Consider the following 24,276-nt stretch of genomic DNA (forward strand, 5'->3'; position numbering starts at 1 on the left):
TATAGACAGGGTTTTACTGAGTTTTATTTATCCCAAAAGTTTGACAAGTTGGCATTATGTTACTGAAATAATCTCAAATATCTTTGAAATTCATTTTAACTCAAATGTCCCTTGAAGTTAATCTTAAGTGTTCTCTGAAATGAATTTTAATGCTAAGCAACATGTCACATTTCAAATGTGCTGCTATAGTCTCAGAAAATTCAGTTTGTGCTCAAATCTGCTGGAACTGGATAGTGTGCCATGTTTTGTGTTAAATATCCTAATATCACATCTGGTTTAAATTAATCCATAACTAGAGAACTAGACTTTGTTGTGTGGTGTTAACAACCATGGCACTGCCTGCTCAGGGTTCCATCTCTTCAAGAAGCATCTTTAAGATCTTTTGTTGTATCACAAAAAAGAGTGGTTGCTGCTAACAGTCACAGCTCCTCAGTTATAAAATTGAGTTTAAAATTATTTAGCTGTTAATCCAAGATGAAAGCACGCAGGCAGCGAGTTGGGGAATTGGTAAAGCAGCCCCCGCTTCTAGGCGCTGTGTAGTCTATTCATGTGTGTGTTCATGTGTGCACTCATGTCTCAACCCACGGATTTGATTGTCGTGAATAAAACCTCATGAAGTAAAATACGAAAAACTGTATTATTGCTTAAAACCTATGAATTGTCAGTCTCTGGTGGGGGAGAAATGAGGCAGTGAAGCCCAGCACAGGGACTTGCACTGCTGAGCGGCCTCGGAGCCCGAGAGTGGGAAATCAAAACAATTAAACGGTATTCCCTGAAAATAAACAGTTTCAGAGCAAATATGAGGCCTTGGCACTTATTTTTAAAATGTTCTTTAAGCTTCAATGATTGTTTGCTGCTACCCTTATCTACAGTCATGCTGAAGAAAGCTATAGCTCAGTGGAAAGCTAAATGTATTCACGAGGTGTTAATGTCTACATCTTATTCGCAGTCTTTCAGAGAAAGCCAAAGTAACTACCAATAGCGCTATGCCAGAAACTAGTGTTGCTTCAGTATGCGATGAACTGGTTCATTCTAAAGTGGTGGCGGGGCCGGTCGGAGGCAGGAGGGTCAGGGGGTCTCGGGAGGGGCCGGGGAACTGGCGGCCCCGCGACAGCGGCAGGCGGGCTCGGGGATGGGCCCGGGCTCCGGGATGGGCCCCGGCAGGCGGCGCCGGAACGATCGCTCGGCGCTCGCGGCAGGCGCCACATCGGTCGCTCGGCACTCTGGGCCGGCCTGGCAGCTCCAGCATGGCCGCGATCATCAACCTGGAGGACGAGGAGGAGGTGAGGAGCTACCTGGAGAACCTGCACGTGGAGTACAGCTACCAGTGCTTCAAGGAGAAGGACCCGGACGGTAAGCGGGCCCACCGTCACCCCTTGCCCGCCGCCCCGGGGCTCGGCGGGAGCCTCAGCCCCCTCCCCGTGCCTTGCAGGCTGCCAGCGCCTCGCCGACTACCTGGACGCCGTGAAGAAGGACTTCGTGGCGGCGGCGCGGGTGCTGCGCGACAACTGCGAGGCGCACGGGCACAGCGAGAGCTGCTACAAGCTGGGGGCCTACCAGGCCATCGGGAAAGGTGAGCGGGGGGCAGTGCTGGTTACCCGCCTGCCGGCCCTCCGGGTCCCTGTTCTGCCCCCATCGCCGCGGTTACCGCCGGCCCCTCGTGCCTGGGACCCGTCACTCGTGCCCCAGCCGCTGGTGGCTTGGGCGGCGTGGCGGGTTCGTCACCCGCAGCTCAGAGGGCACCGGTCCACCCTGCCACGGTGGGCACCGGTGTGGGGAGGGCACCTGGTGCCCCTGGGGGAACAGCTGCTGCTTTTCCAAGGGTGCCAAACACCGGCATTTCCTCCTGACCTTGAAGGAGGAACTACCGGTCCAGCCCCTTTTATGGTCATGTAATAAAAGCTGGAGAAGGGTGGAAAAACCTTAAATTGCTTCCTTCTGAAGAAACACCTTTAGGTTAACCACCTGTATCACTTTTTTATAATTATGCCTGTGTAAGTGGTAAGTATGTCCAGTGTTGAATGTTGCTTTGTGTTCTGTTCTTAAAACTTAGATTTCTTCTCACCTCTCTGTTGTTTTTTAGAGAAAGTAAGGCAGAAATAAACTTACAGATTGGTAATAGTGCTCACATAAGTAGGCCCCAAGTCTGCTCAAAATGTACCTTCTGGTAGGGCAATGGGAAGCAGTTAAACTAGCAAGGCTTCTTCCAAATGACAATACAAGGAAGGAATATATTTTTACAGTAGTTCAAAACTAGTAACAGTCTTAGTGTACCTATAGATATACTGGCAAAATAGTACTTTACCTAGTGTAAGCTATTAAGAAATCCATAGATGTAGCCTTGGAAACGATGTTTTGTGGTTTTGGTTTGTTGGTTTTGTCTGCACAAATTGTGACTACTGGGGAGTGGAGGAGGGTTCCCTACCTGGAAGACATCAGCAAAACCTTTGTGAGACAATGACAGTGCCTCTGGAGTCCTAAATTTTGTCTGCAGCATCTGAAGTGAGGGATGCTGCATTTCCCAAAGAGCACTGGGAAGCATGCTGCTGAGCAGAGAGCTCCCGTCCGCTTTACCATGTCCTTACAGTAATCTTGTGGTTTCTTGGCTGACAGGAGGACTCGACCCAGATCTGAAAGCTGCTTACAAGTCTTTTATGAAGTCATGTGAGAAAGGTGGGAAGAAGTCAGTAAATGCATGTCATAACGTTGGGCTGTTGGCCCATGATGGGAGAGTAAACGATGATAAACCTGACCCTGTTGTCGCTAGAGACCATTACACAAAAGCCTGCGATGGCAATTTTGCTCCTAGCTGCTTCAACCTCAGCGTGATTTATCTTCAGGGGGCACCAGGGGTGCCTAAGGACATGAACCGTGCCTTGGAGTACTCGCTGAAAGGGTGTGAGCTGGGTCACGTGTGGGCTTGTGCTAACGCCAGCCGAATGTACAAACTGGGAGATGGCATTGAGAAGAATGATGCTAAGGCAGAGGATTTGAAAAACAGGGCAAAACAGCTGCATAAAGAACAGAAAGAAGCCTCAAGTTCTATAGCGTTTGGGGAGTAAAACTGCCAGTTGCAGTTACTAAGACTGCAAGGGAACTTGTCATTTAAATCGTGAGCCTACAGTTTTCAGTCATAATAAATAAATATCCTGCATTTGCATATGCAAATAAACATTTTTGTGGATGCAACAAACATGGTCAACTCTGCTGTGCCTTTCTACATTTTTAAATACACAGGTTCTTAAGTGTATTGCTTAGATTCCTCATCTTCTTTAAGGAAGACAAAATCATCTGAGCTTTTGGAAGTTTGTCCCGATGGTTTCAAGTAAGAAATTAGTCCATAGCATCCTTTTTTTTTAACTCCACTGCAAATATTTATAACCAGGAACTGTGATTATGTGTTGGGCTCAGGCTGAATAGTTTGCTGCTGTGTAAAGGTTTCTGTTCTTCAGAGACTGTCATGAATCCCACATATTTTCTGCACTAACCTCCTGCCAGCACAAGCAGTTCTACTTTCACATGTTTGAGTCTCACCACTTTCACTTTGAAACCATGCTTATTGTGATCTCTTTGGCCACAGAAATTTTGTCCTTTGCTTATACTGTCAGCTTTGTTAACTGTGAGAAGTTTGTTCAGGCTCCATGTTGACCCGGGCAGTGCCTCTTGCTGTTTGTGACCTTTCCACGTCCGGGGGGACATGCTGCTTCACACCCTGAAAGTCTGAAATTTCTCCTGGTCAACTTAGATCTAGACACATTTAATTCATGTTCCAATGATTCCAAGCCCAAAACAGTAATGAGACTTATGACAGTATGTACATAGAGACATCCCTCCCTATAGATCTTGCAAATGAAATAGGCAGGAGAGAAAGGAGCTTAGTGTTGTAGAGGAAATAAGTAAAAGAGCTAAGAATTGGCCTACTGAATTACAGACAAGTATCCAAGGCAGGAGATTCCCTTTAAGACAAGGCACCAGCACAAGTTTTAAATACCTTTAGCCTGAATGTTGTTTTTAGCATCTTCCCAAGTGGTTTCTCACTGTGTGTGAGTTCCATGTGTGCCCAACTGCCTTAGGATTGCTCTCCAACGCATGGTGATTGCTCCTTATTCAATTACACACAAATTGTTTTACTTTCCTGACAGCCTCTGAAACATTTGGACTGAAATTCATAGATTATATATATGCAATACCCTGAAACAGCAGTCTAAATAAGTAGGAGATTGTATGTAAATGTAGTCATGCACTCATAGGATCTTTTATAATTTTGGTGTGTATAAATGTATGTGAAGTTTGTGAGATGTGTGTGTATGTTTTGCTATAAAATTACTGCTGATTTAGAACAGGAATGTTCTGGCTATGATCTGCATAAAGATACAAACTTACTATTGAAGTAAATTAAGTGGGAGAAAAAAACCAACACTAATTTAGCTGTTGGCACAATTGAAACCAGAATTGTTAGAATCTTATTGCACGTTGTCACAGGCAGGGCATGTATGAATTAAAGCAATTCTTCCCACTTAACTGCACTTTCATCGGGCTTCTTGCCAGGGATATGCTTACTGCTGGAATCAAACCCTAGCGGTGCGGCGTGGTGATGAAATGGGCTCACGGCAACGACAGATGGCAGTACACAAAAAAATTCTTGCATGCTGTCAGTGTAAGGCCTACAGCTTTTGTTTTGAGCAGCCTGCAAAAAAATAGCAGTGGCCACAAAAGTGAGATTATTTTTTGTGTTAATATTTTACGACATTTCAAGAAGGTAAAGCTCTTTCAGAGGAACACACTTTGCCTGATTCTTTGCCAGGCACTATTTCACTTGGGAAAGGTAAGTAAATGCTACGTCTGCAGAGTGTAACAGTCTGGTAATAAAACAGTGGGGAGCCATGTGTACGGAAGTCAGCAATTACAGGTGCTCGAGGCATTGGAGAACTGGGTGACATTTTAAGCCCTGATCTTTTTTTTTTTTGAGCTTCTGAGTGGCTTATTCAGATCATCAATCCAAATGAACCTGCCTCAGCCGAGCAGGTTTTCTTCCACCAGGATTAACAATTGTCAGTGATGCCCCCATGGAACCTCCAGTCAACACTTGGGAGCATCCTCAACAGAAGTGACACACATTGCAGATAATTAAAGCCACATAAAAAGTACATGTTGTAGGGAGTTTTTTTTCATAGCACTTGAGAGCTCAGAGGCTTGCAGACTTGAAATATTATAAAATGAACTATTTTCATAAAGGCTGTCAGGTGCATGAGTAACAGATAAGTTTATGAAGTATCATCCAATTTTGTACCACCAGTTGAAAAGGCAAAGCCAAATTAACGAAGGCTTTTTTGTTGCAGTAAACACCATCAAAAAAGTTTAAAGTGTTTTCAGGCTGTCTCTGAACAGTTCGCTGCCTGTTCTGGACACCCCTGTATCTTTTTTACACAAATATTGATGTTGCTGTAACAGTTGCATTAGATGGGTAAAGCACTCTCCTATTTGACTATTTTACCTCCAAAGTGACAAAGCATCAAAACGAAAGATCAACCAGTGTCATTTCAGCATATTATAAACTATATGTGGTTAATGCAGTCTGTAGCAGAGACTACAGACTAAGAATAGCACTCTATTCTCAACCTAGAGATTATGTTCAGGAGATGTAATCAAAATCTGATAAGAGGTGAAGATTGTACTGCAAATCTTGGGTTATAACCATCTTGCTCTGATTTTACAAGAGTATTACCAAAAGGCTGATCTGTCTGCTCGCTCTTTTTACCTGATCTTACAAAGGCTAAATTTTATGGCCTCTTGAGAAGAAAATTGTTCCTCCAAAGCCTCTGAGGTCATAAAGAAAGAGTGATAGGTATGTGATCATGATAGGATACTTTGATCTCTTCAAGTTTAGTGGACTGTCTAAGAAATAAAGGAGTTTATCTCAGCTTCACAGCTCCTAAACCACTGTCTGCTTTCTCTTCCATTTGCTTGTATTGATCTAAGCGTACAGACAACCTCCTTTAATCCCGCAGCAATGTACTTCAGAAGAAATGGTGACCAACTCTAATTAATTAAATAGTCTTATGAATATATGGCTTTAAATGATGAAAGCATTCGCTGCAGGATGCTTCTTGCAGCTGTGAAAACATCACCAGTGAAGTACTGGTTTTGTACCGAGATGTGAAAACCAGCAGCGCCACATCATGTTGTGTCATTAAGTGTCATTTGGATTAATTCTGGACAAAAGATGCTCTCAGGTAAAGAAGCCACGTGACATTGTAGAAACAGAAAAACAGACTTGTTCTGGTGGTTCTGTTTCTGTGTTCTATTGTAATAAAAGCAGTTTCACAGCTTGTTTGCCTTTTATTCAGCCCTCAGTAACAACTCCTCTCTGCAAGGTAAAGTGTTGTTGTAGCTGTGCACATCCACCCAGATGGACAGTCTGGGAGACTTTGTCTGTGTAATTGCCACTCCAAGAAAGCAAAACAATAATGTTCCTTCTTACAGCACCAATTTTTTGTTCAGTGCAGAAAGAAATTCAGTCTGTCGGCAATTTTTCAGTTCTTCATGTGAGAACAACTCTCCCAAGTAGCTCTTCTCTTCTTTTGGTAGATGAAGAATTTCTCCTTCCCTTGTGCTTCCCAGCATCTCATCTTCTAGACCTCAGAATGATACAGTCCCTAGTACATTTCAATATCAAACACTAATATCCTGCTCTGATTTTTCAGACAATGTATCAACAATATGGCCCAGAAACCACACAAAGCTGTTTTCTCCAAGACTCTTAAGACCTTAATGATCAATTATTTGCTAGATTTTCAATGTCTTAATTTTGTATGCCGGATCTATAGCCTCTCAGTGCTTTCATTTTTCAGTATCCACACTTGAAGCAAACACAGTAATCACTAATTAGGCTAATTTCAGACTATATCACATATTTCTAATTTGTTATTATTGCCTTCTAATCTAACAATGGTTATATTACCAAAGGTATATTCATTCCAATGAATATACTTCTTACATACACACTTTGTTTCACAGTTTTGTTTGTGATATGGTAATATGGGTTTGTAATACATTTTTGGTTGTTTTTTTTTTAATCCTTTTTTCCCTTAGATCATTTGCTAAGAAATTTATGTGATATGGAATTATAAAATTAAGACCACTTTGGAGTGCTGATTTCACATGGGGATTTGCGAGCAGCATAATTGTGATACATACATACACTCCATGAGTGTGGTGGGAGTTCTCTGTAAGATCTCATTCTGTCTATGCAAAACTGAAACACAGTGCTTTAAATGTACCCTAGAGAGTTTTTCTTAGCAACGGAGAGCCTCCTGGTAAAACAGAAGAGAGAGAGAAGATGAAAACCCTGCATGTTTACACAGCAATTGTCACCGCAGCATTCTAGTGTGTTTCACCCTGGGAATCACGGGAAACACTGAGCTGCTGTTCAGCTCACAGAGCCGCTACATACGGAGTTGGGGTAAGAGAGCTGGCAAAGGAAAATGTTGTTTGGCTATGATGTGACTTCATAACTTGAAGATGCAGCTTATCTGAATTTAAGTCAGAAGTTTCTTATTTTGACAGGCCTCGTTTGACGCTTAAGGGTCTGGTGTGAGCATTTAATTGTCTCACGAAAAACACTGAAAAGAAGTGAGGTGAGCTGGTTTCCTTCCGACTGGAATCAAACCATGTTCCTGTAGAGCTTCCTACCCAGGAAACTCTTGGGGCTTTGCAACAACCTTTCCTGCAACCTCCTGAGAAGGAAACCTGTATTATACCCATAGGAGATAGGCAGGGAGGACAAAGCATTGAATGTCTTTTGACTTACTTCAGGTCACATGACATCAGTAGAGGCTCAGACTGATTATTCTCCAAACAATATTTAGCGTAGCAAAGACCTGTCGATTCTTTACAAGCCAAGAAACACTAAGATGGGAAACTGGCCTTTGAATGCCATTCCAGTAATATTTGTGGAGTATTATTCTGGAAAGATGCAATAGCCACCTTAGAACAAAGGTTATTAATGACTGCTGAAGAGAAAATATTATAAAGCTGTGGCACTGTTGACACTTCAAGCAGTCTTGCTGTGTTACCTTCAGAAAAATTATTTTGTCTGTAAGTGGAATGTTTATGGCATTGTTTTGCTTATTTGTTCTGCAGTTGGTACAAAGGAAATATACAGTATATTACTTGTCAGGTTGGCTGAAATAAAGTGGCATTAGCTGTCACAGCAACCAAACCTGCCTCAGGCTGTTGTTTATGATGAACAGACACTGGGTCTCAGAGAGATTATATAATTTGAGGTGAAAAGCTTCACATCTTTTTGAAACTCTGAGCTTATTCCAAGTTTCTGCTGGGTTTTGTGAGTTTTACACATTCCTCAGAACTCAGGGGCTGATACCAGAGGATGCCAGGGTCTGACTTAGTTACAAAAGCCACAGAATGTGTGAACAAATTCAATACAAGTGATAGTTTCTATAGGAGCAGCACAATGGTTTTGTTACAGCAAATGGTAAAAACTTCCCACACCATGTAACAGTTAACCAAAATGTCTCTGCAGTGTACTTGGCTTTGTAATTTCCATTTTCTGTGTATTACAGCATGAAATGCCCAAGTGTGCTGTTTGCTGACTGTTCTGTTCATTGCTCCCACAAGGCTATGGGCACTTCCAGATCACTCTATCACACTGTAGTGACTATGCCGATCCATTGATGGTTTAAACTGCAACACAAATTAAAAGCTAGCTAATATAGTTTATACGTGATAGGAGATAGGTGATTAGTTCTAATTCTCTATGAACTTCCTTTCCTCATCTAATGCCATCCTAATATGTATGTTAAACTAAAGCCTATGGTCAGAAGGTATTTTCTTATGCAGTATCTGTATGTGTCCCTAGTGATCTTCAGGTAAGAAGGTAAAGCATTCAGTCCTTTCAAATGCAGGATGATTTTGCCTTAAGACATTGTGCAGTTACAAGTTACAACCTAAAGCTATATTTATACCACAGCAGAGCCCTGGAAACATTTCATACTATTTTCCCCATTCTGATCTTTGGGGAACAATTTCAATAAAGGCTTTTGATCTATTATTTGAATAAATAACCTCCACTTGATTTCAGTGAATATTTTCCCTCAGCATTTTGCAGCACTGAGCCAGAATACGTGCTGTCATTGCAACAGTCAATGACAATTTGGAGTCAAACTGTGGAAAAGTTTTATATAAATCTTGGAAGCACCAGTAGGAACGTTGCCCTCTGGAGAGCCCAAGGTGAGATCCTTTGTCAGAGGGCATAGCACAAACAACCTGGGGAAATGGCGAAGAGAGGCAAGCAAAGACACCTGGTGCTCAGGAGCCCGCTGCTCACACTGCTGCAGAGCAGCAAGTTTCTGGCTGCTCACTGCTTAGTGCTCTTGAAAGGCATTAATGTTGCCTGGGGACATACGTAAGGTGACAGAAAGAGAGTTAGTAACATCTTTTGATGTTTAAGTATGAAAGAACAAAGCTTTTTGATTCAGTTCCTGTTCACAAGGCTGAATCAGAGATATTGTGAGACTGGGAAACATATAAACTTGAAAACTTATAAGATTGAGCCTTAATACTAGAAAATTTTATTTCGGAAAGGTCCTTGTGCAATCTGGGGTATGCGATATTTCTTCTCTGCTTTTGTCGTGACACTGCAAATTGATCAGATGAATGTGTGGAGAGGAGGTGATTGAGTACTCTCTGTGCTTGGAGGCTTGAACTAGTAAGTGACAAACATAAATGCTGTTTCTTGTTAGAAATTGCTATTTGCAATATTGCTCAGCCTATGAATATAGTTAAAACCAAAGGGACGCTGAACGCTTTCTGCAGCACATCAAGCATCAGCTTCCCTCAGCTGAGACCCATGTGGTTGTTTTAAAGGACTTACTGCAGTGTAACTTGGCTTGGCCCAAACAACCCAAGAAGATAGTTCATGGCAGAGCTGTTGAAGAAAAACAGGATCAAAATACTAGAGAGTCTAAAAACAAGGGCGAGTTTACAACAAAAATGAGCCAGAATAAATTGTATAGCAGACGAATTATTTCTAGCTAAAACTTTCCTGTCCTTATACAAAATGAGATCAACTGATTAATTAATTCAAAGTGAATTCTATTTTTTCTCATTGCTTAATCAGTAAAAGAAAAGAACAAGTAATTAAGTTTGGCCCTTGAAGTATCTCCTGATCCCAGGAAAGCATCATATCGAACTGCTTTCTTCCCTGATGTCTCCAGAGTGCAGCAAGGCCTACAGTAACGCCTGCTAGGACTCCTTAGAGATGCTGGACTAACTTGTTTAGCTCCGGAGTGAAACAGATGATGATTTCATGAGTTTTCTCCCATTTATGTGTGTTCCTAAGGGAAATAATCACAATCCAAAGACCATTTTGCTAATTTAACAAAGGAACCAGATCCAGATCATGGTGTATTCAGATCAGATCTTTCCTGGAATATAATCCTGAATCAGATCAAATTAGCTCTCAGACATCTGCAAAGTGGACAACCTGAAACAGGAATCATTCACAAGTTCAAGATCTCTATTAATTCTTCTACAACCCATATAGGGTGAAACTCCCAGCAGAAATATGCCCCTATGGCACTAACACACACCTGTTAATGTACATTTGTTAAATAAGGGCCTGCACAGAGTCCCTGTCAGGCAGAGGAGGTGAGAGCTGGTTCAGAAATGTTGTCTTTCATCACGGGCTTCTTCACTTTCTGTCTGTAGCCAGGGCTGAACCAGTGAGTAGGTGCACGCACAGAGAGAAGTCTGATTTTTGGAAGCTGAGCAAGTTTTTTAGCCAAGATCCAGTTGTGCATTTATTTGATGGGATCACAGTAGTTGTTTGATGCATTCCAAGAACCCATTAAAGGCTGAAGAGTGCCCCAGCACTTCAGATTGCAGGTGGTCTAAGTGCTTGGAAATCTATATTTAAAAAAACAAACAAACAAAAAACACAAACACAAAACCAAACAACCTCTAACCCCACAACAAAACCCAAGTGTTCCCATGATCTGGTGAGCCTTTTGTGTTCTGTTCAACTGTGTTTTTCTTATTTTCCTGCAGGAGGACCGTTCCCTTGGCTACCGGTGCTGGCTTCTAATAGTTGGCATTTAGGCACTGGGAGCTAACAGGATTAAAACATTGCTCTGTTTTTCTTTTATTCCCGCAGGAGCACAGGGAACACAACTGGACCGGTTTCTGGCAGCCAACCGCTCCGGGTGGTACCACCGCATGGAGCTGCGTGATTTTGCCCTGCTGCACCCTTCCCTTCCAGGTGCCGCTCCAGCTGATCTCTGCATTTCTGCTGCCCGCTGCCTTGGCAGAGAAGCGCAAAGGGGAGATGAGATTTGGGGCTGGTTTCTGTGCCCTCCTGCACAGGAGACAGCACAGATGGATTTGCTATCAGCCATATGCAGCAGCAGCACATCATAGGGCAGAACATGCACAGCCAGTCTCATGTGAACATGGGGTGCAGGTCACAGCAGACACAGCGCTGTGCTATAATCAGTGTCTCTTAATCTTTCTGGCTTTCTGTATTAAGGACGTTGTTGCTTTTGCATTAGAGGAATGAGAATAGTCGTCTCCTCCCGAGACCTCAAGGTCCTGCCTTCATTTGCCATCAAGTGCTCCATGAAACTCCATTTCATTAAAATCTCTGTGCAGTGACCTCTGCACAATAACCTGCTCTCTGCGGTCCCTCCGTAGTCTGAGGCTGCTCTCATCTAAATTACTGTTATGCTGAGGGAATCAAATACATATTTTTCTCCATTTGAGTGCCCGGAGCAAACTCATGTCCTTCTGCAGTCATGGAACACAACAAAGGGACCCTGATTAAGAGGGCAAGGTGAGACTTGCTGTCTCTATGGAAACTGGAGACCAGTCTAATGACAGGGCAGATGAGGAACCAAGAACACAGGTCCAGCAGATGAACAGAAACCATCAGATCTCAGACAAAAGTTGAGAAAATTAGGCCATAAGTGTGGTGGGTGGATGAAGAGTTGTATGCTAGGTAGCTGGGAACCTGGTAAGGACCTGTGGTGATTTGTAATCACCAAATCCTGTGGCACTGTAAAAGCAAATACCACTAATCTGTATTGGGCAAAAAAAGATGAAAAGTCACAAATACAGAAAGGCCATACTGCTTTCATATTTTTTTTCTCACGTTTTCTATTGTGGCTATACCAGATGCCAATATGAGCAGATCTGATAATTCAGGGACATGCCTGGTGTACATGCTGAACGACCCCATCTTTGTAGCAGAGCTGCTGGCTTTGCCTGCCAGAAAGGCTCAGAGGATAGAGGAGGCGGCCTGGGGAGGAGGAACACGGGAGGCGTTGGTGCTGGAGCTGCATGCAGGGTTAAGCTCTTTTCCAGGAATTTGCACTGTTCCTGCCTAGTGCAAGAACAGAGGGAAGGTAATCAGCATCAGATTGCTGAGTGGGACCTGCTTTGCATTTCTTGTTGGGAAGACATGAGGGCTGAAACTTCTCTTTCTAGAGGCCAAAGAGATTAAACTGTGGGGTCTTGCTGCACAAAAGGTGTTAAGAGTTCTCCTCCCCTTTAGCATCCAGGAGCCAGAACCAAAGAACTGCCCCGAATCCAACAGTGTGGAAGTGCTGGGGGTCCAGTGAGTGGGTCCATCAAGTTAGGCAACCAGTCCAGACTCTGACAGCTCATTTCTTCCTCTTAAACAAATTGAACTCTCAATTTTATTTCTATAAAGCCTCTCTCTGTTTTGCAAGTGTAGTTATTTTCCAGTGGACCAATCCTTTGTGATCCCCCCATGACCTGGGGCTCTGCTTTTCCTAGTTTGTTCAAGGGGCGCTGCTTTCACGCCTGCCCCAGCCTTGTGGAGGACACAGCAATGCACTCACACCAGGCTCTGCTCTTCAGCAGGTCAGCCACTGCTCACCAGTTTTCTGTCATGAAAACATCATTGCAGCTAGATGGAAAAGTCATACTCTTTTCATTTTTGCAGATGGCACATGGCCATTTTGTATGAATATTCTCCTGGGGAAATCAAATTTTATTGCAGGATGTGTGATATTAAAATGCACCACACTGGGACACTAATATGCACATTAATAACATATGTGCTATATAGAAACGTGGGCAAATTGAGCTAGAATGGGCCTTGTGGTTATGCAGTCTGTTTCCCTGTCCCAAGCCAGAATTATCTGTATTTATCGTATCTGACAGCTATCTGCCCTATCTAACCTCTACTGGAGGCTTCACAGTTGCTGCATGGAATTTTTTGTTGTGTTTACTTTCCAGCAGAAAGCTCATTATTTCCTCAATCACCACAAATAAAATGAATGACTGTAGTATAAGGATAATATACAAGCAAGAACAAGTCAGCAGCACAGAAGCAGGAGTCCTCTCCTGGCAGTCTAAGGGAAGCCCTACTTGATTCAAGGATTTATCTGCTTTGAGTTGACTACAGTAGGGCATTGTCTACAACCAGGTAAGAACAATAGTCGTTTCAGCACACTGGGAAGCGCAGACAAGATATGATTCCTCAGCATCAGAAAACTAGCAAAGGGTCAGTGTGAAAATGCAGTTCAATGAGAGGCAGAATAAATGAGAATAGCCTCTTATATTAGTGATAAGGATTGGCCCACATTTATTTTTCAACTGTGTCAAAGCGTAACTGCTCTTTATGTTTATTGTTAGTGCTGTCATTGCAACATGATAGAAATTAACTGCTTTATTTATTTATTGGTAAGAAAAGAGACTTACCTGCCATGTGATAAGCTGCTACTTTTACTCCAGTACAAAGACTGCATCAGAAATCCCAGCCAGCTGAATAATACCTGGAATTAGAGGAAAGGCAAATAGTGGAAACCTGCTGCACTCAGTTTCTGTCCTAAGAGAGGTGCTATAAAGTGAACTACATCCTGATTTCATTTAAAATACTTTTATTTGAAAATGAAAGCTCTCCAGCAGCTGTGGTCCAGTTCCCCAGAAAAGGGGGCCTGTGGCAGAGTGTCCATTGGTGGCACAGACGGCACAGCTCTGTTACCCCCCTGGGAGACACAGCCAAGGGACCAGAGCTGCTGATCTGCCTAAGCGGCCTGAAATGGTTTTCCAGCCCTAATCTGGTAACCGTGCCTCTAAATGTTTGTTTGATGAGTTAGAGAATATATTGTCCTCTGCAAAGATGGTTTGGTATATCATTTTTTCAGCCAAAACCTCCCATTTCAGACAAAAGAAATCAGAGGAGGCTCAGTGAGGATCATGTGAAAACAGAACTCACCCACCCGCCCAGCTCAGTGAAACAGTTCTTGGTGCAACCCAACAACTCAGCCCATTTCCTTTCAAGGGCCGCATTTAGCAGAAGTTCTCAAACCCCTTTCACTGACACAATTCTCTTAGATTTCCAAGGGATAAACCACTGGATCCTGTCTGCACATCCTGCCATCTCCTCTTTGCATTAAAACTCCGAGCTGCCCTTGTCAGGTCAGCACTGCCTTATCACCCTCCCCAGAACGCCCACAGTCATATACTATCCATAACTGAATTAATATTAACTTCATCCCTCGTGTCTCAGAGTTCACAATTTAAAATCCCAAGCTTGGTAGCTCCAGCAAACACTGGAAGGATTTCCAGAATCTCTGCAGCTCCTCACCCCCTTGCCTTGGGTCTCCCAGGTACAGCTGCGCTCCCAGGGACCATCTCCCAGGGCCGGCTGCTCCCCTCGGACGGAACAGGCTGATGGCCCCAGTGGGAGCCCCAGGGGTAACAGACCATAGTTCCCATTTAGCTGAATGTCATGATTTATTGACGCCAGTAACAAATGCAGCCTAACGAAAATAAAAGCTGCAGAGACACATTTTATCATTGACTCAAAAAGAGAAATAAATAGGTTCGTATATAATAGAGGGAGCAATCTCCTTTAAAAAGCAAAGGGATGAGATAACAATATTCTTCATCCTTGCTAGGTTCCCATGGCTTTTAACGTGTTTTGGTCTCTGCCGAAAGCCTCTCTCTGCAAAGCTGATGGGCTCATACAACAGATCAGCCCCATCCACCTGCCCTACTGACTCCTGGAAGCCCACAGGCAATTACCAGACCCTGCTGGGGAGGCACCTTCCACGAAAGTAGCTGGGGGAGCTGCAAGGGAGAGAAAGATTTAGAAAGATTTTTGTCCGTGAATGGTCCAGAGTGACTAGAAGCTGCAGTGAGGTTCAGACTGACTGTACTGACACTGTACATATTTGCATTTGCTCACTTCCAAAAATAAAATTACATTAATGGGGTTTGTGGTTCCTCTGCCAAGAAAATTACTGGGGCCAGTTCAGGTCAAATGAACAATTTAAGTGCAGTGCTTTGTGCTGGTGTCCTTGTTAAAAAAAAAAATCAAAAGGAACAGGTTTTTGTGATCGCTTGTGATTTATTTTACTGAAATGAAAATGTATTGGGCCATTGCTGCAAGTAATTTCACTGTTTTCCTTCTGGAACCAAAAAATACAAAGCATTAAATTGGTGTGAGCAAAAACCCCATCAAAGAAGGCAGCAGACATGGCAGGAGTCCACAAGTGGCACACGCTACCCGTGAGTGCAGATTTGTATGGTTGTAGTCTCCCCCAAATTGCTGCTCATTACACAGCAAAATCCACAAAAAAAAAAAATGGGAGCTGCAGCACTTGCTGTGACAGCAACATGAGAAAATGTTAATTTTTTTTACTGTAACCAAGGAACTCTCAAAGTGACTCCTGTCATACATTGCATTTTGCACCTTAAATGGCTGCAGTGGCAGGACTACAGGATTAATAGTAAGTGGAGAGTACTGGAGATAGAAACATTAACTGAGGAAAAGCACTTACCTAACACAGGCAGCAAAATCACCAGCAGAGACTCACTGCCAAGCTCACACCGAGCTGGAAGCCACAACTCCACAAAGGTGTAAGCACAACGGCTGTTTCTCATGGTGCATGATGTGTAAAGCACCCGGGCAGCCCTGATAATACAAGGAGTAGCAATGTGTTAACTAAGGAATCCAAGTTGTACCTCAAGGGAAGACTTGAAGAAGGCAGGTCTACCTTGGATGCCAAAGTAATATTTGTACATTTGCTAACACCTCAGAGAAAAGACTCGGCGGGGGGGGAGAAATCTTCTGTACTCATGTAGCTACTTCAGTGAGCCTGGAGTACAAACTGGACTGATGATCAGAGCAGAGGGGAGGGTCCTCAGCAGCGCTTTCAGCTTTGGGAATAGTTACTAGAATCTGCCCTCAACTCCAAGTTACTTTATAGCTTGAGGTACATCAGAACAACACCCTGAAAAACTTCTTAAAACCAGAGGTAACTAACTACAGATTATGTGCTTTGTTTTCTTCAGTCTGTCTTTAACTTTGGTTCCTATATGCCAGGTAAATTTTTAACTCTTTACTTTGACAAGACACACCGGATTCACACTGGTGTGCCAACAAAGCAGCTGGACAGCTGTGAGGTGTGCACTGGCTGGTGGTGCAAGGACTCACAAAGCTTCTCAGGGCAGTCCCTGAGAGCAGAGATATGGGCTACCCAGGGTGCCTGTTGAAAGTCCACCAGGACCACACACGGTGTCAATGCGGGGACACTCATGGCAAGCAGGAGGCAGGACTTTTACTTCTGAGAACTTAATTACCTCCGTTGTCTTGCTGATGCACTTAGCATTTTAGTGGTACTACCTCAAAACTCTTATCAGGTCTCTTCTTTCACCCACCAGTAAATGCTGTCTTGGCAAATCAGCTGTGGCGACATTTTTTCTCCATGTTTGGCCTCAAGTTCAGCTGTGGTATCCAAAGGCTAAACCACAAGACAGCACTCCTCATACAGAAAGAAGGCAAACCGACATGGTTACACTCATACCTCAACTTGCAGAGTAGACAACACTATATAAACTAACAATATAAACATGTTTTTCATTATATACTGTATATAAGAACATTGCATCTAATTGAACATGCTCAATCTAAAATCAATTTTCACTCAATCTCTGCAAACTCAATGGAAGTCAAGATAAGCCCACCCATTTTAAGCCTTGAGACTAATATTGATTCCCCTCTTTCATTAACACGAGTTTATCTCGCTCTCCCTTGAACAGGAAACGCATCAGCCCTCAACTTTGATTAGTGGTAATCAGAAAACATCCACACCTGCATGCAGGCAGTGGGAGGCTTTTCAATTAAAAATGGATTTTAAGCACATAATGTAACTGTTTTGAAAGGACGAATGCATCTTTCAAGGGAGACGAGCTATACAATTCATTTATGTATTGTGTTTCTTCAAGGATAGTAATGCTATTATATCAGGGAATGAAGTATCTGAACTGTTGAAGGGATTAATTTCTGCTCTTCAGAACTAAATGTATTCAATGTCACTAAAGAACAACTGGAGAGTTTTTCAAAGGTTGGATGATAGAACAGCCAGTGCTTATCATCTGTCCAAAACTAGGTCCCTTTTTTCGTGCTCAGTTTATGTTTAAAACACAGGTTCAGAGACTGTGAGGTGGAGATCTGCACCTGACACAAAAGCAGCCCAGAATGTACTGGAGCAGGGCTGTGCATGGAGGAGCAGGATGATTAATTCTGAGGAAAGCAGAAGAGCAAGGAAGCAGCGTCTCGCTGAGATAAGTGATTTTTATTCATTCTGTTTCCAAGTCTTTACCATCTTTAATACTTGTTGAAATAAAACATTTGGAAGAAAAATCCTCCCTGATGGGTTGACTTTCTCACCTTTCTGTTAAATTCTAAGGGTGTTTCTGCTCCTTGCTTATCAAGTTCCCAGTAAAGCCAGAGGAAGGCAAGGTTTGATATTCCTGCTACACCTACATGTAAACTGTAAGCAGAATTATAAACAACATCTACAGGCTTCTTTCATTTGCTATAAAAAAAGCTTAGAAAAGTACATCTGTGCATTTCTGTTTCCTTTTCATACTGTCTTTCAGCTCTCTGCTTCTGTTACCCTAAATAGAAAGATAATAGTAGTAATCTATTCCTTGGGGCTCTTGTGAAGTTTCATCAGTTAATATTCATGCAGCAAAATGGAATAAGTGCTAAGCATCATTACTGTTTTCTCCCTCTTCATTAGCACATCATGTACATCCCAAGTAGACCAGATAAACACAGAAATTAACTGTCCTCAATGTAAGGCAAGTGAAAGAGGTAACAAGACTGCTAGAGAGCCACTAATTAAAAATGTTTGCTGTGAGTGGGCAACAAAGATGATTAAGGGAGTGGAGCACCTCCCTTATGAAGAAAGGCTGAGGGAGCTGGGTCTCTTGAGCTTGGAGAAGAGGAGACTGAGGGGTGACCTTATTAATGCTTATAAATATATAAAGGGTGAGTGTCACGAGGACGGAGCCAGGCTCTTCTCGGTGGCAAACAATGATAGGACAAGGGTTAATGGAATCAAGCTGGAACACAAGAGGTTCCACTTAAATTTAAGAAAAAACTTCTTCTCAGTGAGGGTGACAGACACTGGAACAGGCTGCCCAGGGGGGTTGTGGAGTCTCCTCTGGAGACATTCAAAACCCGCCTGGACATGTTCCTGTGCGACCTCACCTAGGCGTTCCTGCTCCAGCAGGGGGATTGGACTAGATGATCTTTTGAGGTCCCTTCAAATCCCAAACATACTGTGATACTGTGAGTGATGTCTGTGTCTAACAAAACAACCCACTGAGTTTTAAAGAATTAAACGTATTTCTTTACTCTTTTGAACAAGTTCTGCCTGCAGCAAAGGAGCTCTGAGAATATGCTTCATGTTTCCATGAGAGCTGTGCTTTGGAAATCACACGTATATTAATAAACACAGGAAATAAATGAGATCTGCAAAGAATCACTGAGGCGGTTTCCAGATTCTAGAACGCAAAACCTACTTGCTGCTTCAGTTGGGATCCTGTTTGACAAGCAGCTGCTGTGGGAGGGGACAGCCATGGAGGGGGAGAGAGACAGACAGCTCTACTCTGGAGCTCTGTGTTGGAAGAGGACAAACAGAAAGAAACATTAAAATCAGAACAAATTCCAGAAAAGCAGCCCAGTAGGTTGCATTGTGGCTGTGGATGGCACACTCTGTTCAGTTGGGTCAAACTCCCAGCTCCAGGGCACACACTAGCACAGAGCTGAGGTGTGCAGCACCCACAGCACACACACAGCACCCACAGCACACACACAGCATCCACGGCCCAGGAATCCCCTGCTCTCGAAAAGCCATCTCTCTCTATTCCACATTCACTTAAATGCTAATTCCCTCCCCCTTTTTTTTTTTCATTACCACCAAAAATCACCCTTCACTGCCCCAAGCTCTACCACCCTGTGATCATGTGCCTCTACACCACAGATCTGTACAACACAGCATCCTGATCTGGCAATGTTTTACACCAGAGCACACAAAGCCAATGCAGTGCCAAGTATTCTGTCAGCTTGAAGCCATGCTCTGGCTTGGAGGAGTTTTGTCCTGAGCTGCAATCCTCTGGTTTGCAAGCAGAAGCCCCTGCTCCCTGCGACAGCAGAGGGAGAGCCACACACCCTGCCCGAGCTGACTGGGCGTGTGTAGCAGCAGCGGCAGGTGCTGCACAGAACTGCGCTTTGCAACTGGCTCAATCCTTGCAACTACTATAGAAACTAATTCCCATTTCCACTGTTTTTTGATGTAGGAATTTAGATTAGTCCCAATATCATTGGGGCTTCTCAGCTGTCCACCTCAAAGTCTTTTCATTTGGTCCATCTCAAAGCACAGCTCGTGGCTGTTGTTTTCACATCTGTCCAGAATACCTTGAGTTTTGCTTTTGTAACAGCTTGCCCTCACTGAGAAATTTTTCATGGTGCAGCACGGTGTCATTTTCTAGATGCGGCTGGCATGAACAGTGCACAACTACCTAAGCTGAAATAGCTTTTTATATTGCATCATAGTCTGACATAGAAAATTGCTGCACCACTCTTATCAAAATGTTTCATGGCCGAAATCATGGCCCCTGTCTGCTCAACCGTGCATCAGCGCCCCGCTGGGTACATCAGCAAAGTTGCAAGGGGAAAAAGAGCTTTGTGCAGAGGTTCTTGCAATCAAAATCCCTAGTCTGGGAAATTAAAAGCACATATGGGACTAAAACCAGGCTATGAAGCCTGATTTCCTTTTCTTTTCCAGAAATAACAATTTCATAATAGTATTCTGCTGGACATGGCCTTCAGTTAAGGGGAGGTGACTCATATTACCACTTATGCAGATGGGGACTTGAAACACCCATGGAAACCCCACAGCCCTTTAAGCGTGGGTTTACTCAAAGGACTAACTCCGCTTCCTCACAGGATGAATCCATGGTGGATGACTTGCAAAATGGCAAAAATTGTAATGGAAGGATGCTAATATGTGCCAGTTCTGTGGTGTTTTGTTTGCCAAGGAGCATCTCTCAAACAAACCAATTAAAAGCCTGCAACCAGGAGAGCAATAAAGATTGTGGAAGAAAAAACAACTCACAGCACCTGACTTCAGGGATCTGGCCTGACAGTTGGTCAAACTGAGGCCCTGTTTTACTGAGTTGAAGTGTTTTAATTATGGTTGTAGTAAAGCCTAAGACTCCTTCTCACTCACATTGAACTTGTGGTTCTGGGTACCACAGAGACTCAGTGAAGAGCTTGTTGTACATAAAACATTTGTCCTTTGGACATGCCAAGGTGGGACAGCTCGTGCATCACCGTTAACGCTGAGGAAGGATGTGTCAGTAAGACAGTGCTTGAAAAGCCAGTGCCTGTACATACATACATGCTCTCCAGCAAGGCTTTAAATAATATTGTTTCTCCTGCACAGCATTCTCTAGCAAGAAGTCCCTTTTGTCCATTATCACAGACCATAAGAGTGGTCATTACCTCAGGTAAGGGAAACAAGAAGGGATGCCAAAGACTGTGCTTCCTGGCGTAAATCAGTTCTCGAAAGAAATGGTTTAGTGCATTTCTTCCATTCAGACCACACAACAAATATTTAATCAATGCAATATCTGTGCAAGCTCCTGAGAGACAAACCATGACAAAGCATTTAGTAATCATCTTACCCAACTTCGTTACTAATGTGAAAAACAGTCCAATGTGCTTTAAGAGCAAGGAGGAGCACAGCAGGTAAGTGGTGGGAGGGAGGAAGGGAGGGAGGACTGGTGCAAACCCAGTGCTGAAAGCAAGGAGGTGGTAAGAGAGGGATTCCCAGGAGAAACTGGAAGCAGGATTGTATAACGAGATTACCACATGGACATGATGAAATAATTAAAAGTCATGGAGATCATGCTATGGAGACTGGAATAGTGAACTTGCTTCTTAAGCTTCTTAATGTGATCTTAACTATCCCAGTGTCACTTATGCTCATATACATAATAGGATCCTTTAATTTTATAACAATACATGAGTTGTTAGCTGGCCCCCTCCTCTGCTCCCTGGTAATTTAGATTAATAGCATTTATGTCTTTTCTTTAAATAAATTATTATTGGAGCTTTCTCATGGTACCAGAGGAAAGATGCCTATTTTTCTTTATGTTAATACTATCATTTTTAAAAGTCTAAGATGTTTTTTATTCACTTGAACAGGGAATATGAATAGGAAAAGAGAATTACATTTGCACTGCATAAAATAAAGATGAAATCACTTCTGTGGAGGCTTCATATACACTTAGCAAGCATTTTTAAAATTCCCATATTCCCAAAATGTACACACGCACATTGAGGATCAGTGGCTTGTTCAAAGGACAATTCATTATTATTTATACTGTTTGGCTAATGAAATGATCTGCTTTCTTTTCCTTCCAGTGAGATTCTGGGTAATCTGAAAGGCTCATAGTGATACACTAGTTCCTGTGGATGTAACTCACTAGTCATTCAGTACTATGAGCTTTCTTATGCCTTTCCCCTACAGAATAAGATTTGTATGCCCAACGTTAAAGACAATTGCATTTTTAGCATAATTTGCAACAGCTCAGTCTTTATCTTTTGAGGGTGCTGGTTCAGTCCCATAGGAGAACTGTATATGGTCCTTTACATAATCTGGAAGATGCATTAAAATCCTGATTATTAGACCCAATTTTATAAATTCAGGAATAAAGTAGCCTACTTTTTTACTAGCCCTGCAATACTAGGTACAGTTTCTTACCCATCATTTGTGCTTCAAGTCCGCAATGGTGATCAGAAATCCCAGCAAACTGAGAGGATTTAGGTATCACAAGCCAGTGGCCCGGTGTATTCAGGGCAGTATCCAGGGAGCAGTGGTCAGTGGTGAGTGTGCAGGAGGCAATGGCAGGACCCAGGCTGTATGGCTGGATGCCTCCTCTTACAATCCTTTGGCACATCAGAATGGGACTTTCTCAGCTTTTTCATCAGTGGTAAAATGAAGAGGTGATCTGATTTGTTAATTGTCTGGGAAGTGGAAAAAAAACAACATTACTACAATTTTGTTGAACAGTTTAATTTTCATGATCTACATATCCGTTTTGCTAATTAATTCACATTCCCAACTGTCTTTCACATTCTTACTCTAATAATTCAGTATCTTTTAAAATTTTACTTTAAAAAAGCAATTATTTTCTTAGCTAATTCTGGTTTCAAATTTGGGAGCCAGAGATGACTTAGCACAACACTAATATCCCTCAACATTCCGCAGTTTTCATTTGGCCACTGGGGAATTCTTTAGTGGCTGAGTGTCAGGTTTTAACTAAATGGCTTTGTTGGAAAAGCTGTTTTATTTCAGTCCTTTACCCTTCTGATCCACATAAACAAAACTGGAAAACAGAACTGCTATTTGAAAAACAGGTATTGGAAGGCAACAATGGCAGTTCACATACTTTTTGTATATCACTTAAAAATCACATGGTGGCCAAACTTGCAGCATTGTATTGTCCAGAACACCAAACCATTAGGATCACATTCTGGAATTGTGTTGAAGGAGTTATGATACAGTTTCTCTGACAACTGGTATGTACAATTAGGTTATATTTCATTTAAAGAAAGCACCTAGCAAGATGAATTCTGACTCCAAACACATTAATTCACATTAAGTAAGACTTTTAATTATATTAAAAATTATCTAGAGATGCAGCAAAGTGCTTAATTCACATGGCTTGGTGGAGAAGTAGGCTACAGTCTGTTTTATAAACCTCACCTCAACTTACTTAAGACTGGCTCATCTTTCTTTCCTCCAGCCCTCTCCTCAGCTCTCCCAGCCCGTTTCAGCCTGGCTACGAGCTGTATGGTGATGAATGCACAGTCCTGAGGCTGAGCAAATGCAGAATCAGCATAGAGTCAGGGCTCTGCTGACCCACTGGTTGGAGATGGTACTTTCCCAGCAAGCACAGAGTGAGATCATGTCTGCTCATAAAAATGTGTAGGGAGATCGCTAGATATCAAGGTAATGTCAGTTATTCCTCCAAATTGCTGGCACATACAGTGAAGCAGAGATTAAAAGCAAATCTGGCCTTAACACTCTGGTTTTGTGTTGTGCTGTTCAGGGCTCAGCAAATGTTCTTGGTCAGCAAACCCACAGGAAATCTACTTACTCTGGCTATCAGGCCCAGGACCATAAATCATTGTACTAAAGATAAGTAGCAGTGAAAAACATCAACATTATTTAGCACTGTAGAGAAAATACATTTGCTACAGGGATGAAACCTAGCTAACGGATTTAGGATGTCTTTGTGTCATGGAAAACAGAAGCTGGCTGCATATGGAAGTACATATGTATGATTTCAGTGAGCCAATTCATTGAAAGCTCCCTGTTGTTTTCTCAGCCTGCCGTGCTGCCTCCAGCCTGCAGCTATGGATCGTACTTCTCTGGAGCCCCTGAAGAACATTTCTGAATGTGGAATCTTGGTGGGAAACGGGGGATCGATATGAATCTGCACCTCCATCCTGGCTGGCTGACAGCATCCCCGGCCACCTGCACTCCAGGGTATTCCCAGTGCTGCTCTTGCCCTAGAGAGCACAGACACAGCAGAAAATGCCATCCGTCTTACCTAGAACAAAACAAGGACAAAATGTTTCCCAGTTTACTTATGTGAACAGCACAGCACCTTGGTAATTAGTAGTTTAGGGATTTCTCATTCTGCCAGGTTTATTGAATATTAGTGATGTTGAGGAATCCTGCTGTGAAAAGCCGAACACAGCTGTAGTTGTTTATCAACAAAAAATTTCAATCTAGGTCAGGCACATCAGATTAAAAAAAGAAAAAAAAAGGTAGTTTATCAAGCAGTACAAGTTACAAGACAAATTACAAGTCTTGAAACAAAAGGAACACAAGGGAAAGCTATGATGCACAGTATGAA

At 42.8% G+C, this 24,276-nt stretch overlaps 1 protein-coding gene across 1 annotated transcript; it reads left to right on the forward strand.

Annotated features, from left to right (window-relative positions):
• The first annotated feature begins 1,201 nt into the window (after positions 1–1,201).
• On the forward strand, positions 1,202–3,250 carry COA7 (cytochrome c oxidase assembly factor 7). Its single transcript, XM_082053784.1, has 3 exons — positions 1,202–1,353; positions 1,433–1,573; positions 2,614–3,250. The coding sequence occupies exons 1-3, from the start codon at positions 1,248–1,250 to the stop codon at positions 3,060–3,062; spliced, it is 696 nt and encodes a 231-aa protein (XP_081909910.1). The 5' UTR covers positions 1,202–1,247; the 3' UTR covers positions 3,063–3,250.
• The last annotated feature ends 21,026 nt before the right edge of the window (positions 3,251–24,276 follow it).

Source organism: Streptopelia decaocto, assembly GCF_964273445.1.
Source record: "Streptopelia decaocto genome assembly, chromosome: 5".
NCBI lineage: Eukaryota > Metazoa > Chordata > Aves > Columbiformes > Columbidae > Streptopelia > Streptopelia decaocto.

Bases quoted from the DNA above. Each gene is read 5' to 3' on its own strand.
- COA7 (XM_082053784.1), top strand. From the start codon at position 1,248: ATGGCCGCGATCATCAACCTGGAGGACGAGGAGGAGGTGAGGAGCTAC. The intron at 1,354-1,432 runs GTAAGCGGGCCC...CGTGCCTTGCAG, and splicing joins CAAGGAGAAGGACCCGGACG to GCTGCCAGCGCCTCGCCGAC. The intron at 1,574-2,613 runs GTGAGCGGGGGG...CTTGGCTGACAG, and splicing joins CTACCAGGCCATCGGGAAAG to GAGGACTCGACCCAGATCTG.